This window comes from Microplitis mediator, chromosome 2 (genome assembly GCF_029852145.1).
Source record: "Microplitis mediator isolate UGA2020A chromosome 2, iyMicMedi2.1, whole genome shotgun sequence".
Taxonomy (NCBI): Eukaryota; Metazoa; Arthropoda; class Insecta; order Hymenoptera; family Braconidae; genus Microplitis; species Microplitis mediator.
The window spans coordinates 19,129,795-19,143,625 of NC_079970.1; the positions used below are offsets into that span (position 1 = coordinate 19,129,795).

General features: G+C 29.0%; 3 protein-coding genes across 4 annotated transcripts; all 3 read left to right on the plus strand.

Annotated features, from left to right (window-relative positions):
• The first annotated feature begins 3,375 nt into the window (after positions 1 to 3,375).
• Positions 3,376 to 4,894, plus strand: LOC130663674 (speckle-type POZ protein B-like). Its single transcript, XM_057463039.1, has 2 exons — positions 3,376 to 4,668; positions 4,749 to 4,894. The coding sequence occupies exon 1, from the start codon at positions 3,632 to 3,634 to the stop codon at positions 4,664 to 4,666; it is 1,035 nt and encodes a 344-aa protein (XP_057319022.1). The 5' UTR covers positions 3,376 to 3,631; the 3' UTR covers positions 4,667 to 4,668; positions 4,749 to 4,894.
• A 1,329-nt stretch (positions 4,895 to 6,223) lies between these two features.
• On the plus strand, positions 6,224 to 8,597 carry LOC130663343 (speckle-type POZ protein B-like). Of its 2 annotated transcripts, XM_057462512.1 has the most exons (3): positions 6,224 to 6,600; positions 6,669 to 7,913; positions 8,216 to 8,597. In XM_057462512.1, exons 2-3 carry the CDS (start codon positions 6,893 to 6,895, stop codon positions 8,233 to 8,235), a joined length of 1,041 nt encoding a protein of 346 aa, XP_057318495.1. In that variant the 5' UTR covers positions 6,224 to 6,600; positions 6,669 to 6,892; the 3' UTR covers positions 8,236 to 8,597. The 2 variants fall into 2 exon arrangements, with proteins under 2 accessions (XP_057318495.1, XP_057318494.1); XM_057462511.1 differs by having other exon boundaries at positions 6,224 to 7,913.
• A 1,335-nt stretch (positions 8,598 to 9,932) lies between these two features.
• Positions 9,933 to 11,729, plus strand: LOC130662904 (uncharacterized). Its single transcript, XM_057461860.1, has 4 exons — positions 9,933 to 10,209; positions 10,468 to 10,731; positions 10,795 to 10,954; positions 11,303 to 11,729. Exons 2-4 carry the CDS (start codon positions 10,636 to 10,638, stop codon positions 11,443 to 11,445), a joined length of 399 nt encoding a protein of 132 aa, XP_057317843.1. The 5' UTR covers positions 9,933 to 10,209; positions 10,468 to 10,635; the 3' UTR covers positions 11,446 to 11,729.
• Positions 11,730 to 13,831: the final 2,102 nt, after the last annotated feature.

The window sequence follows — 13,831 nt, forward strand, 5'->3', positions numbered from 1 at the left end:
GGCTGTTTCTAAATATACTGTTTTTAAATTAATGATGATAGTATAAATTACTGTACAGATATTTTATTAATTTTTTCTATACTAAGTAAAAATGTTTAAAAAAATATCACGTATTCTTTATTTAATTACAACTACCCCAATCCTTGATGCCACTCAAATACGTACCTATATATAAAATTAGCATCGATACCTCATAATCATTCATGAAAATGAACAGTAAATAATAGTTTAGATTTTGTTGTATAGTTTTTTAATAATTGTCGTCATTAAACATATCACGTGGGTGAAAAACAAATAAATGTGCAAGAAAATAATAAGGAGTAAAAGTAATTAGTTTTGATTTATTTGGAATTTGAATATTCAAATAAATTTTTGAAAAAGCAAATTATTGTAAAATTTATCTCTAAACATATACTTCTGTTTATATATATTGGGTAATAGTTTATTTTAACTTAAAGTAAGTACATAAAATCATCAATTATTTGTACCAATAACTTTATCTGGGACAGAATTTTACATTTATTTCAAATTTATATGAGTAATAAGTTAGAATTTTCACCAGCAGAATTATTTTAAATTTGAGTTGACTTCTTTTGTGATAAAAAAAAAAAAAGTTAACTTGTATTCAACGTAAATCTTTCAACGTAGAGTTCGTAAATCTTTACCACGGCCACTCGCCTAAAAAATAATTATCTTTAGAATTAATATAAAGTAAGGTACCCGATCAGGGAACTAGTACCCGATCACTCGTGTATATGTATATACAGTCAGAACAAGCAGTCAGCCAGATCGCGGACGAAAAGTTCCCCTTCCCAAGCACCGTTTAAGCTGTGAGCGATGCTAAAATGACGCGAAGGAAGGGGAACTTTTCGTCCACGATCTGGCTGCACAGAGAACAAGTGATTCATACCGTCCATGGTTACAAGCGTACCAACTGATAAATCTATGATGCGATAACTCCCTGCAGTAGATTTCTTGCTAGCATAGTTATATGAAGGACATTTATGTTATAAGATAAATCTATGTTAAAACTTTCCTATGCATAATATTTCTATTGCCGGACATCTCTATGTAGGACATATCTATGCAAGAAAAATCTATATAGGACATTTCTGTTGCAGGACATCTTTATGCAAGATATCTCTATGCAGGATATTTCTATGCAGGATATCTCTATGTAGGATATCTCTATGCAGGACATTCCTATGTGGCAGATTGCTATGCTAGACAAACAAATGTCTAATTACATTTCTCCATAGTAAAATAACTTTAACACATAGATCTTAGTTTAAAAAAATAATAAATAGTGGAATATTTTTTTTTTTTATTGAGGCTTAAATTTATGAAATCGGTGATATTAATAATGAAAATTTAAGTCAAGAAGCGTGTATTTTTTTTTTTAAATTAAAAAAAAATTTTGAAAGTTGATCAAAATTGTCTCGTTGTCAATCGAGTAATTTAAAAAGTTACAACTCGTAAAAAAATTTTCGGATAATTCTTAAATATTCAAATAATTCGGAAATTCGAATTTAGAATTGAATAGTTATATTCGATTCGATTCGAACGCGATTCGCACATCCCTAGAATTCGTTTTATTACCTCATAATATATATTATAATTTCATAGTATAATTTATAAACACATTGTTTATTTACTAAATTTATGAAAATATAACTATGCGATTGACACTAAAATTTTTGAAGTATGTAAGTTTAGAAAATTATTTTACAGCATTAATGAATAATTGTATTTTTGTATATTTACTCGTGAAGCCATAGTTTTACATATATTTGTCCTACATACAAATGTCCTGCATAGAGATGTCTTGCATAGAGATTTCCTGCACACAGATATCTTACATAGAGATACCTTGTATAGAGATATCTTGCACAGAGATGTCCTGCATAGAAATATTCTGCATCGAATAATTTTGACATCGAAATATCTTGTAATATAATTGTTCTTAATTATAATTATGCCGACTCAGAAATTTACTACAGAGAGATATCCGAGCATAAAAATTTCTTGCATAGAGTTTTCTGTCGGTACGCTTGTAACCATGGACGGTATGAATCACTTGTTCTGACTGTATATTAGACTGGGCCAAAAAATTTGACAACTTGTTGTTTTTGACAACTTGTATACAACTTGCGATACAATTCGACGTAAATTTACTACCTGTATTAGACCGCAAATTCACTTCACAAGTTGTATACAAATTGTCGTCAAAAACAGAAAAGCTCGAAGTTGACGGACATTTGACGAAAAATTCCAGGAAACTTTTATTAGGGTTTTTTTCTAGTAATAAAAGTTACCTCTAAATTGGGGAAAAATTAACCGTAAATTTTTCTTTCCAACTTTCGCTGTCAAATTTTCGGTAAATTCGGGCAGCAAATTTCGGGCGATTTTAATTGTCTAATTACTGTCAATTTCAAGCTGAAGTGGCTACAGTGTAACTCCATTAACTCTAATTCCATCGTTTCGGAACTTCCCCTCAATCTTGACCTTACTACGAGCTACGCTATCTCCACCGAGGGCAACACGACCTGGTACAACAAAATGTCACTTATTGTAGATGTAAGAGTACGGCCGAATGTGGGAACATCCACAGCCTCAAAATATCTATCTATCTAGATGCAAGAGTGCATGCGTTATAGTTTACTTCTTAAGGAAGAAGAGGCATCCATTAGCTCAGTATTACCAAGAATTTTTCACTCCTCCGTAAACTAAATATCCACGTTAAGGCTGGGCCGCACCTAACGGAATCTCGAATTTAAGAGTTCTAATTATTTTTTAAATAATTATCATAACAGCAATTTTTTAAGCATCCAACTAAAAGCTGAAGACGAACTTCCTCAGAAGATTTTTATCATCCGAGACCTATAAATGATAAAATCTATGACTTTGCATTAACGCGCATGCGCAGGAATGATTTAGTTGTAGAAAAACGGTGGAAGAAAAGACCATTATTCTGCAGGCTATTCACAAAATAAATAGACTTAAGGCTCAGCTTCAGTCATCAACTCGTGTTTAACTGTTTAGCCTCGTGATTCATTACCACTACGCTTTCTTGGTTATTTTGTTAAATATTTTGACGCTTTATAACGGCTCTGCGAGTTCAATATTTTCTCAATAAATAGCTTGTAAATTAAAGGCAACTATTTATTGAGTTAGTATCCGTTTTCCGCCGTAAATTCAAATATATTTAATTTAAATTTCTTAGGGCGCATTTGCTCAGACCACGTGTCTAAACTTACACGTGAATTATTTCAAACGCATTATACTATCGTCTTATTCGCTCTATAATAAATTATTTCTAATAATTTATAGTGTACAAAGTGTAAATAAGTTATATAATTATTTATTGTTAAAATTTTGTGTTTAATTTTTAATTATCAAATCTAGCAGACCTACACCAGAAATCCATTAAGTGTTCGCTCACTCAACAGAGCGCTTAAGTTATAAAGTCAAAAGTCGTTATAGTTTTCATCTCAATAATCAGTAACACAGAGTAATATTTACTCAGTATATATTATTATAATATTAAATTATTGATAAATAAATATAGTCAACTGATTCTGAAATAAATTTAATTAAAAGGATTGAGTTTAAGTGTTAATTGTGAAGCAGCATGGAAATTTTAAGTTACTCCGATACCAAAGAGCATCGAATAATTTATAAGTGGAATATTAAGAAAGCAACATCATTTATTGAATGTTCTAAAAACGATCCCGACTCAGTAATACTTAATTCAACTGAATTTAAAACAACTGCTAAGATTGAAAATTCATGGTATTTACGCCTGCGAATTAAAAATGACAAACTTTCAAGAAGAAAGGAATGGATATCATTATATTTGTGCCGGAAAAATGGGGAAAAAAATATAAAAATATCGTATTCACTCTTTATTTTAGACAACGAAAATAAAGAGAAATTTAAGAAAACTTATTATAACACTCGCACTAAATCTAGTGAACGAGGATGTTCATGGTTTCTTGACATAAAAGGTTTGCTACAAAATGAAGATAGGTTTTTACCGAATGATACATTAACTATAGGTGTTGAACTAACTGTTTACGAAGATTATCAATCATTTCCTACTGAATTTCTGTTGGAAACACCCCAGCGTAAAATAACTGATGACCTTAAAGAACTCTATGATAGTAAGTCAAACAGTGACGTTATTTTAGTTGTGGGTAATGAAAAATTTAACGCTCACAAGCTCATACTGTCAACTCGAAGTCCTGTATTTTCCGCAATGTTCACCCATGAGATGAAGGAAAAGAGAGACAGCGAAGTTACTATACCTGATATAGATCCGGAAATTTTCAATAAACTGTTGGAGTTTATTTATACTGACAAAATAACTAATTTGGATGCGGATGCTGCGTATTTATTAGAAGCTGCAGATAAATATCAATTGCTAAACCTGAAAAGTTTATGCGAAGAATCGTTATCTAAGTCAGTCAGGATTGATAACGCTATTGAATTGATGGTTTTAGCAGATATGCATAATGCTAATCAATTTCTGGAGTTTATTTTTAAATTTATAATAAAAAATTCCAAAGATGTTATTAAAACCCTAGAGTATGGACAATTAGAAAAAACTAGACCATTGTTGTTATTAAAATTGATTCAAAAATTAGCAGACTTGAATGAAAATTAATGGTACATTACTTTTTATCTAATTTATTTATTTATTTATTTACGGTTTAAATCACTTTAGTTTTTGGTTTTTTTGTTATTAGCTCCAACAGATGAAAAATAATTGATATATCGGAAGCAATTAACCGAAAGGACTCGATTCAAGAGAGGTCAAGATTTGATTGTATTATTTATAAATTGATTTACTTATTTTGTAAATTTAATCATTTTAATTTTTAAAAAATAACACTTCCACATATATTTATACTTTTCCTGATTAAAAGAAACGTTTTGCAATGTTAAACTTCCATAAGAAGGGCGATTCAAAAGTATTCAAAGTATTCAAAAGCTTTAAAAAGTATTTAAAATTTTTTTTTTCTAATCGTTTCAAATCGTTTCTTTTATGAAGGCTGGCTGTTTCTAAACATACTGTTTTTAGATTAATGATGATAATATACATTACTGTACAGATATTTTATTTATTTTTTCTATACTAAGTAAAAATGTTTAAAAAAATATCACGTATTCTTTATTTAATTACAAATACCCCGGTATTTAATGCCACTCAAATACATGCATATAAAATTAGCATCGATACTTCATAATTATTCACAAAAATGAACAGTAAATAATAGTTTAAATTTTGTTGTATAGTTTTTTAATAATTGTCGTCATAAAACATATCGCGTGAGTGAAAAACAAATAAATGTGCAAGAAAATAATAAGGAGTAAAAGTAATTAGTTTTGATTTATTTGGAATTTGAATATTCAAATAAATTTTTGAAAAAGCAAATTATTGTAAAATTTATCTCTGAACATATACTTCTGTTTATATAAATTGGGTAATAGTTTATTCTAACTCAAAGTAAGTGCATAAAATCATCAATTATTTTTACCATTAACTTTAACTGGGACAGAATTTCACATTTATTTTAAATTGATATGAGTAATGTTAAATTATTCACCAGTAAAATTATTTTGAAGTCAAGTCGACTTCTTTCGTGATGAAAAAAAAAAAAAGTTAACTTACATTCAACGTAAAGTTCGTAAATCTTTACCATGGCCACTCGCCAAAAAAATAATTATCCTTAGAATTAATATAAGGTAAGGTACCCGATCTATCTATCTAGATGTAAGAGTGCATGCGTCATAGTTTACTTCTTAAGGAAAGAGAGGCATAAATTAGCTCAGTAATACCAAGAACTTTTCGCTCCTCCGTAAACTCAATGTCCACGTTAAGGCTGAGCCGCACCTAACGGAATCTCGAATTTAAGAATTCTAATTATTGTTTAAATAATTATCATAACAGCAATTTTCTAAGCTTCCAACTAAAAGCAGACGAACTTCCGCAGAAGATTTTTATCATCCGAGACTCATAAATATTTGAAAAGTAATTAGAACTCTTGAATTCGAGATTTCATTAGGTACGGCCGGCCTTAATGGAGTTCGTCTGTATTAGGGTCTTTAAGCCTGCAAAGAATAGGCTTCCTTACTAATTGGCTATGATAAAATCTATGACTTTGCATCAACGCGCATGCGCAGGAATGGTTTAATTGTAGAAGAATGGTGAAAGAAAAGACCATTATTCTGCAGGCTATTCACAAAATAAATAGACTTAAGGCTCAGCTTCAGTCATCAACTCGTGTTCAACTGTTTAGCCTCGTGATTCATTACCACTACGCTTTCTTGGTTATTTTATTAAATATTTTGACGCTTTATAACGGCTCTGCGAGTTCAATATTTTCTCAATAAATAGCTTGTAAATTAAAGGCAACTATTTATTGAGTTAGTATCCGTTTTCCGCTGTAAATTAAAATATATTTAATTTAAATTTCTTAGGGCGCGCTTGCTCAGTCCACGTGTCTAAACTTACACGTGAATTATTTCAAACGCTTTATACTATCGTCTTATTCGCCCTATAATAAATTATTTCTAATAATTTATAGTGTACAAAGTGTAAGTAAATTATATAATTATTTGTTGTTAAAATCTTGTGTTTAAATATTAATTATCAAATCTAGCAGACCTACACCAGAAATCCATTAAGTGTTCGCTCACTCAACAGTGCGCGTAAGTTATAAAGTCAAAAGTCGTTATAGTTTTCATCTCAATAATCAGTAACACAGAGTAATATTTACTAAGTATATATTAATTATAATATTAAACTTTCGATAAATAAATATAATCAACTGATTCTGAAATAAATTTAATTAAAAGGATTAAGTTTAAGTGTTTATTGTTGAGCAATATGGAAATTTTAGCATATTCCCATTGCCAAAAGCATCGAGTAATTTATAAATGGAAAATTAATGAAATTACATCATTCATCGAGTCTGCTCATGACGATGAAACGACAGCAAAGCTCAGCTCACCTGACTTTACGACAAATGGCAAAACTGGAACTTCATGGTTTTTACAACTGAGTCTATTACAAGAACCGGACTGGATATCTCTATATTTGTGTCGAAAAGATGGGAATGATAACAGAAGAGTACAATTATCACTCTTCATTTTAGACAACAAAAATAAAAGACAATTTTTGAAAACTTCCTGTGGCATTCGCGATTTTACAATTGGACGGGGAATTTCTAAATTCGTTGAAATAAAAGAGTTGTTGAAAAACAAAGATGATCTTTTACCAAATAACACCTTAACTGCATGTGTTGAACTAACTGTTTATGAAGATTATCAATCATCTCTTACTAAAATTTCGTTGCAACCACCACGACGCCAAATCACTGACGATCTTAAAGAACTATATGATAGTAAAACAAACAGCGACGTTACTTTCGTTGTGGGTAATGAAAAATTCAAAGCCCACAAGCTCATAATGTCAACTCGCAGTCCTGTTTTCTTTGCGATGTTCACCCATGAGATGAAGGAAAATAGAGAGAGTGAAGTTACTATACCTGATATAGAGCCTGAAGTTTTCAATAAACTGTTGGAGTTTATTTATACTGACAAAATAACTAATTTGGATGCGGATGCTGCGTATTTATTAGAAGCTGCAGATAAATATCAATTGCTAAATCTGAAAAGTTTATGCGAAGAATCGTTATCTAAGTCAGCCAGTATTGATAATGCGATTGAATTGATGATTTTAGCAGATCTACACAATGCTAATCAATTATTCGAACATGCGCTTGAATTAATAATAAAAAATATCGAAGCTATCATTAAAACTCCAGAGTATAAAATATTAGAAGAATCTAAACCACTGTTATTATCGAAATTAATTGAAAAATTGGCGACTTCGATAAAGAATAATGGTACATAATGTTTTTTTTTTTGTGATTTATTTAGGGAAAAAGTACCGTTTGTGGCCACTGCTCCATTTTTGGACATTTAATACTTTATTTTAATCAACGATAAAGTATAAAATAAAATTTCAATTTTAATAATGGGATAAAAGTATCTTTGAACAGATTTTAAAAACTAATTATATTATTGTGTCTGTTACTTTATTTAAATTTTCCAAGTGTCCAAAACTGGCCCTAAAGTGACCAAAAACGGTAACTCTACCCTATGTATTTGTAATTCAATTGACTCATTATCTTTTTTTTTTTTTTAGCTTCAGCAGATGAAAAATAATTTGGATCTTGTACACGAAATACCCAATTAATAAGAGATCGGAATTTGAGTGGAATATTCACCGCCAATAAATCTTTTTTTTTTGTATAATAATAAATAGTTTTAGGAATTAAGATCCAAATACGTTAGATATTAACTATCTCTCAATATAATTTTTTTAGATTACTGATCAAAATATGCATTACTGTGTAAATATCTTTTAATGTCTTTCAATACTAAGTAATGATTAATTTATATCGATTAATATTATTTTACTTATATATTTTTATATTAGTGTCCAATGAAAATGTAAGAAAGTCCTCGGTGATAATTGTGGATTGGTAGAAATTTTTATACTTTCATATCTTTTTGTTTTAATAAATATTTTGCAACATATATTCAAAGTATTCAAAAAAATTTTACGTATTAAGTATTCAATTACAATACCCCAATATTTCATGCAGATTAAATACGTGCATCATAAAATTACCATATTCGTTAAATTTCCTTTCAGTGATCAGTAACACTGATCAAGATTTTGTCAATAAAATAAACCATTATAAAAATAAACTATTGATAAATATATACTCAACTAATTCTCAAATAAATTCAATTAAAAGAATTGAATTTCAAATTATTTGTTATAAGACAAAATGGAAATTTTTAGTGATTCCTACTCTAAAAAACGCGCCAAGTAATTTTATGAATGGGAAATTAATGAAAGAATGGCATTTAATTAGTCGATTGAAAACGATGAAGATACAGTAAAGCTTAATATAAATTTATATAGAGTAGAGGTACCATTTGTCGCCACTGCTCCGATTTTGGACATTTAATCCTTTATTTTAATTAATGAAAAAGTGTAAAATAAAATTTGGATTTTAATAGTGGGATAGACGTATCTTTAAATGTATTAGAAAAATTAATTGTTATTGGGTTTTTTACAAATCATTTTATTTAAATGTTTCAAGTGTCCAAAACTGGTCCTGAAGTGGCCAAAAACGGTACCTCTACCCTATGCGATGAAAATAAATTCCCAAGCGGCACGATAAAAATTTGTTGACTTTAGGTTAAATTCAAAACGACAATTTGTTATCATGAATTCAAATTAACCAATTAATGACTTAAATTCAACAAAAACTCAACAATTTTTTTTTTTTTGTACCGCTTGAGTTATTTACTTGTAAAAATGCATTGAATTCTAGTTACTTTTTAATAATAAAAGATAAATATTATTACCTTACATTCAACTGAACATCTTTTGAAAAAAAATAATTATCTTTAAAAGTAATATACTAGTGAAAATTATAGAATAAATATTTTTTCTATAATGAGTCTTCAAAATTACTTTTCAATTTGTATTCAATGAATACTATTCATTATTAAACAATTGGTAAAATATCCCAAGTGGCCAGCTCAGCTTTTTGTTGGCTTTTAGTTATCTATTCCAAGTCAACTTTTTGCTATTTCTAAATGTTATCAAAATGGTAACAAAAAGTACTTTTGAAAAAGATAACTTTTAAAAGTTGTCTTAAAGTTAACATAAAAATGTTAACAAAATATAATATGAAAATGTTAGCAAAATGTTACCATAAAATGTAGTTATAAATGGTGACTTTTTAGAGATAAATAAAAGTTACCAATTTAATGTTGATAATTTATCATCGCTAAAATGTTACATATATGTTGACTTTTTAGTATTATTCAAAAGATAGCATTTTATTGTTAACATTTTACTAACAATTTTGGGTTAACATTTTGCTAATATTATAGTATTTCATTTTGTTATCAATTTGTTGACATTTAGATGTTTTCAACCACAAAAAAGGCGGTAAACGCTGTACAAGCCGCCATTTCGGATATATATATATATATAAACGCTCGAGTGTGATGTGAACAACATAACCTAATATTATTTTGTCTTTTAATTACTGTGAAATAATTTATAATATAATTTATAGCTATTGATTAACAATACTCAACGGTTCATAAAAGGTAAAATTTTATATATAAGTATGGAAAATTTTCGACAGCGGATACGAAAACCGCTTGATTTGCTTGGACCACGACAACTAAAACGACGTACGCAACAAATACTTGCACTGGAATATTTGTTATCTAACTTAAATAATAATAATAATAATAATAACACTAACATTAATATTTACAACAATAACAATAACGACAACGACCATGACGACGATAACAGTAGCCGCGATTCAGACGTTTCAGATGATCCTAGCCGTTTTTCAGGAGCTGTCGATCAAGCTAATGATGAGCCTTTGCCATTGATTGATGGGCTTAACTTTTTTGATCAACCAGTAACCCGATCAGAGTATTAGTTACTTAATTTCCATGTAAACAATCAAGTTGCTAGTGGTGATAATGATTCGATTCTTACTGAGTTCATAAAAGAGTGGCATGTTAAACATAAAATCACACGTGAAGCGACTGACGAACTTTTACGCAAACTTCAATCATAGTCTCAAGAACAATGTTTCTATGCAAAATGAATTTGTAAGTACTAATTAGCTGTTGATATTTCATAATTTTTGAATAACTATCATAAAAATATTACAGAAAGACATGATACGGAAAGCTGGTGGTCGCAATGTACAAAAAGCCACTCGTTTTGCATTGGAATCATTCATTTCTGATGAGTTGGCAAAACAAGTGACATGGTCCGGATTACACAGTGAGATTAAAATCTCAGCATGTTTCTTCGTAGAAATTATTAGTGGTAATAGAGCGATAAATAATATTGTAAGATTAACTATCCTGCTTAAAAAATCCGATAGATTCTCATAGCTGTAAGTATAAGGCCCTATACTTAACTATAGCACTTCTCATAGAACAAATTTATTCTTATAAAATCTCTCTAGGAATTCATGAGAATCTATTGGATTCTATGAGATTTTTTAAGCAGGGTATCTACTCTTCAAGTTCTAGCAATAACTTGCTTTTTGAAGCCTTTGATTGATCTTTCTACTGTCAAAGTAAAATAATTTACAACCAAACAAGCTATAAATAAATGCTGTATTTAAATTATTATGTTCATTAATTTTTCTTCGTTTTTTTTCTTTTTTAGAAATTTTATTAAGCACTTTGAACGTTACAAAACCTGATGTTGAACATCAAATGAAAGCCTGGTTTCAACGCGGTAGTGACCGAGCCAATAAGAATACCGATCCTACAAATGGTTCTGTCAAAAAGCAAAAAGTTGCCAAATAATTTGTAGTTACGATCTTTATATTTACAAGTTGTTTTCAAAAAACTTTTTTTTAATAGTATAAAGAGTTTTCTGTTCTCTAAGCCTAAATTAATGATCTCAAAACATAAAAGTAAGCTTATCAGATAAAAATAAAACTATAAGTTAGTGTCACCAGTGCGCTAGTCACAACAACTAGTCTTGATATTAAGCTCACAATTATTATTACTATTATTGTTATTAATATAAAACCTATGAATGTTGTAAAGAAATTGTTAATAAATTTAAGCATTCCAATTATAAAAAATTGTATATTTGTCACAATAAACTGCGAGTGATTACAATTTACAAATAAATAAAAACACAATTCTAAAAATATTCTATCATGAAATGAAATATTTATTTTTTCTTGTTTAATATATGTATATAAACAAGAAAAAATAAATATTTCATTTCATGATAGAATATTTTTAGAATTTGTGTTTGTTTATTTGTAAATTTTCAAATTTCCCGCGGTTTATACTACCCCTAACCTCTAATGATCCTTAAAATTGTTAACATTAAATCAACTAAAATAAGACTGATTTGTTAAATTAAAGTCAACTTTTTTCCATCAACTTGTTACCAATAAAAAGTTAACAATTTGTTATGTTTTTGGTAACCAAAAACACATTGTGATTTGTTAACAAAAAGTTGAAAAATGTCAACATTAAGTTATGAAAATGTCAATAAATAGTTAACAATTTGTTACCAAAAAGTTATCTTTTTGAGACAGAAAAAAGTTAACATTTTGCTGGACATTAGTAGTGATATTTGTTGATAAAAATTTGCCTTTTTACATCTCAATATAAATGTTAACATTTTTTTTGTTAACTTTTTCGATACGAAAAAGTTAACATTTGGCCACTTGGGATAGTGGCCAGATCGTGAGATATTTTTACCCCCACCTGGCATTACACTCCATTTGCTATTTCACCACAAGAAGAGATGGAATATCCCACGATCTGGCAGCACTGTATACTGGTGCAAAATAATCCCTATCACACAGTTTGCTTTAGCAAAAGTTTCCTTGAATTTTTCGTCAAATCTCCGTCAACTTCGGACTTTCCCGTTTTTTACGACATTTTGTATGCAACTTGCTGTTCAATTTGACGTAAAATTAGTAACCGAATTAGAATGCAAATTCACTTCAAAAGTTGACTAGAAAAAAGTTGTTGTCAATTTTAAGGCAAATTTAGTGTCTAACTATCGTTAAGGCTGGGCCAGTAGTCAAAGTAACGGAGTGATTATTATTTTAACAGTACATATTATTGCACACCTCAAGCGCGAAAGCGCTAGGGGTGCTTTACTGACGGTTCTTCCTCGTTGACAATTTCTCTCATACAAAAACATTTCTACACCCTTTTCATAGCACAAAAAATTATTAAATTGTGTATTCACATGCAGATAATTTATTAAAGAATAATTTAAACCCAACGTTGAGTCGATTTGTTAATTCATTGATTTTAAAATTATTATTTTGATCCAAGAAACTAGTGCTGTCAATTGTTACGTATGAATCTTCGTAAGCTTGATAACTCTCGATAGATACCATTAATTGGCCTAACTTTTTTTTTATTGTCTTTGTATTTTTTATCACAAGAACCCTTATGAAAATTACTATCTGAATCTTTTTAGTTTAATGGTAATTAATTAACGACGTAAAAGTGATTATTCGTGAAAAATTTAGCTGCTATTTTTACTGTTGTTATTATTTTTTTTTTCATTGTTTCTCTTTATCAACTACTGGTGGCAGCACTAGCGTATTAATATGTTTGAAAAAAAGTGACATCTAAGACAAAAGACGGAATATTTAAAAAAAATGTTACTAAAAACATATTAAACTGAAAATAAGAAATAAAAAATTCAAATTGATAATTTGTAAGTTGAATAAAAGTTCATAATAAAAAAAAACTGCATTAATATTATATAATAAAAGTGATGATTAAAAAGAAGATGACTTTTTACCAAATGATACATTAACTATATGTGTTGAACTAAATGTTTATGACGATTATATATTATTTCCTACTGAATTTCAGTTGCAATCACCAATGCATCAGATAACTGATGATCTTAGAGAACTATATTATAGCAAAACAAACAGTGATGTAATTTTAGCTGTCGGTGATAAAATATTTAGAGCTCACAAGCTCATTTTGTCAACTCGCAGCCCGGTATTTTTTGCAATGTTCACTCATGAGATGAAAGAAAAAAAGGAAAATGCTGTAACTATTCCTGAAATAGATCCGGAAATATTTGAAAAAATTTTAGAATTTATATATACTGACAATATTGATGATTTGGATGCGGATGCCGCGTGTTTATTGGAAGTTGCAGATAAATATCAATTGCTGAAGCTGAAAAGTT

Excerpts from the sequence above, each read along its gene's own strand:
- LOC130663343 (XM_057462511.1), top strand. The coding sequence starts at position 6,893 with ATGGAAATTTTAGCATATTCCCATTGCCAAAAGCATCGAGTAATTTAT. Across the intron at positions 7,914-8,215 it reads GACTTCGATAAAGAATAATG|CTTCAGCAGATGAAAAATAA; the intron begins GTACATAATGTT and ends TTTTTTTTTTAG.
- LOC130662904 (XM_057461860.1), top strand. The coding sequence starts at position 10,636 with ATGTTAAACATAAAATCACACGTGAAGCGACTGACGAACTTTTACGCA. Across the intron at positions 10,732-10,794 it reads TTTCTATGCAAAATGAATTT|AAAGACATGATACGGAAAGC; the intron begins GTAAGTACTAAT and ends AAAATATTACAG. Across the intron at positions 10,955-11,302 it reads CTTCGTAGAAATTATTAGTG|AAATTTTATTAAGCACTTTG; the intron begins GTAATAGAGCGA and ends TTTCTTTTTTAG.
- LOC130663674 (XM_057463039.1), top strand. The coding sequence starts at position 3,632 with ATGGAAATTTTAAGTTACTCCGATACCAAAGAGCATCGAATAATTTAT.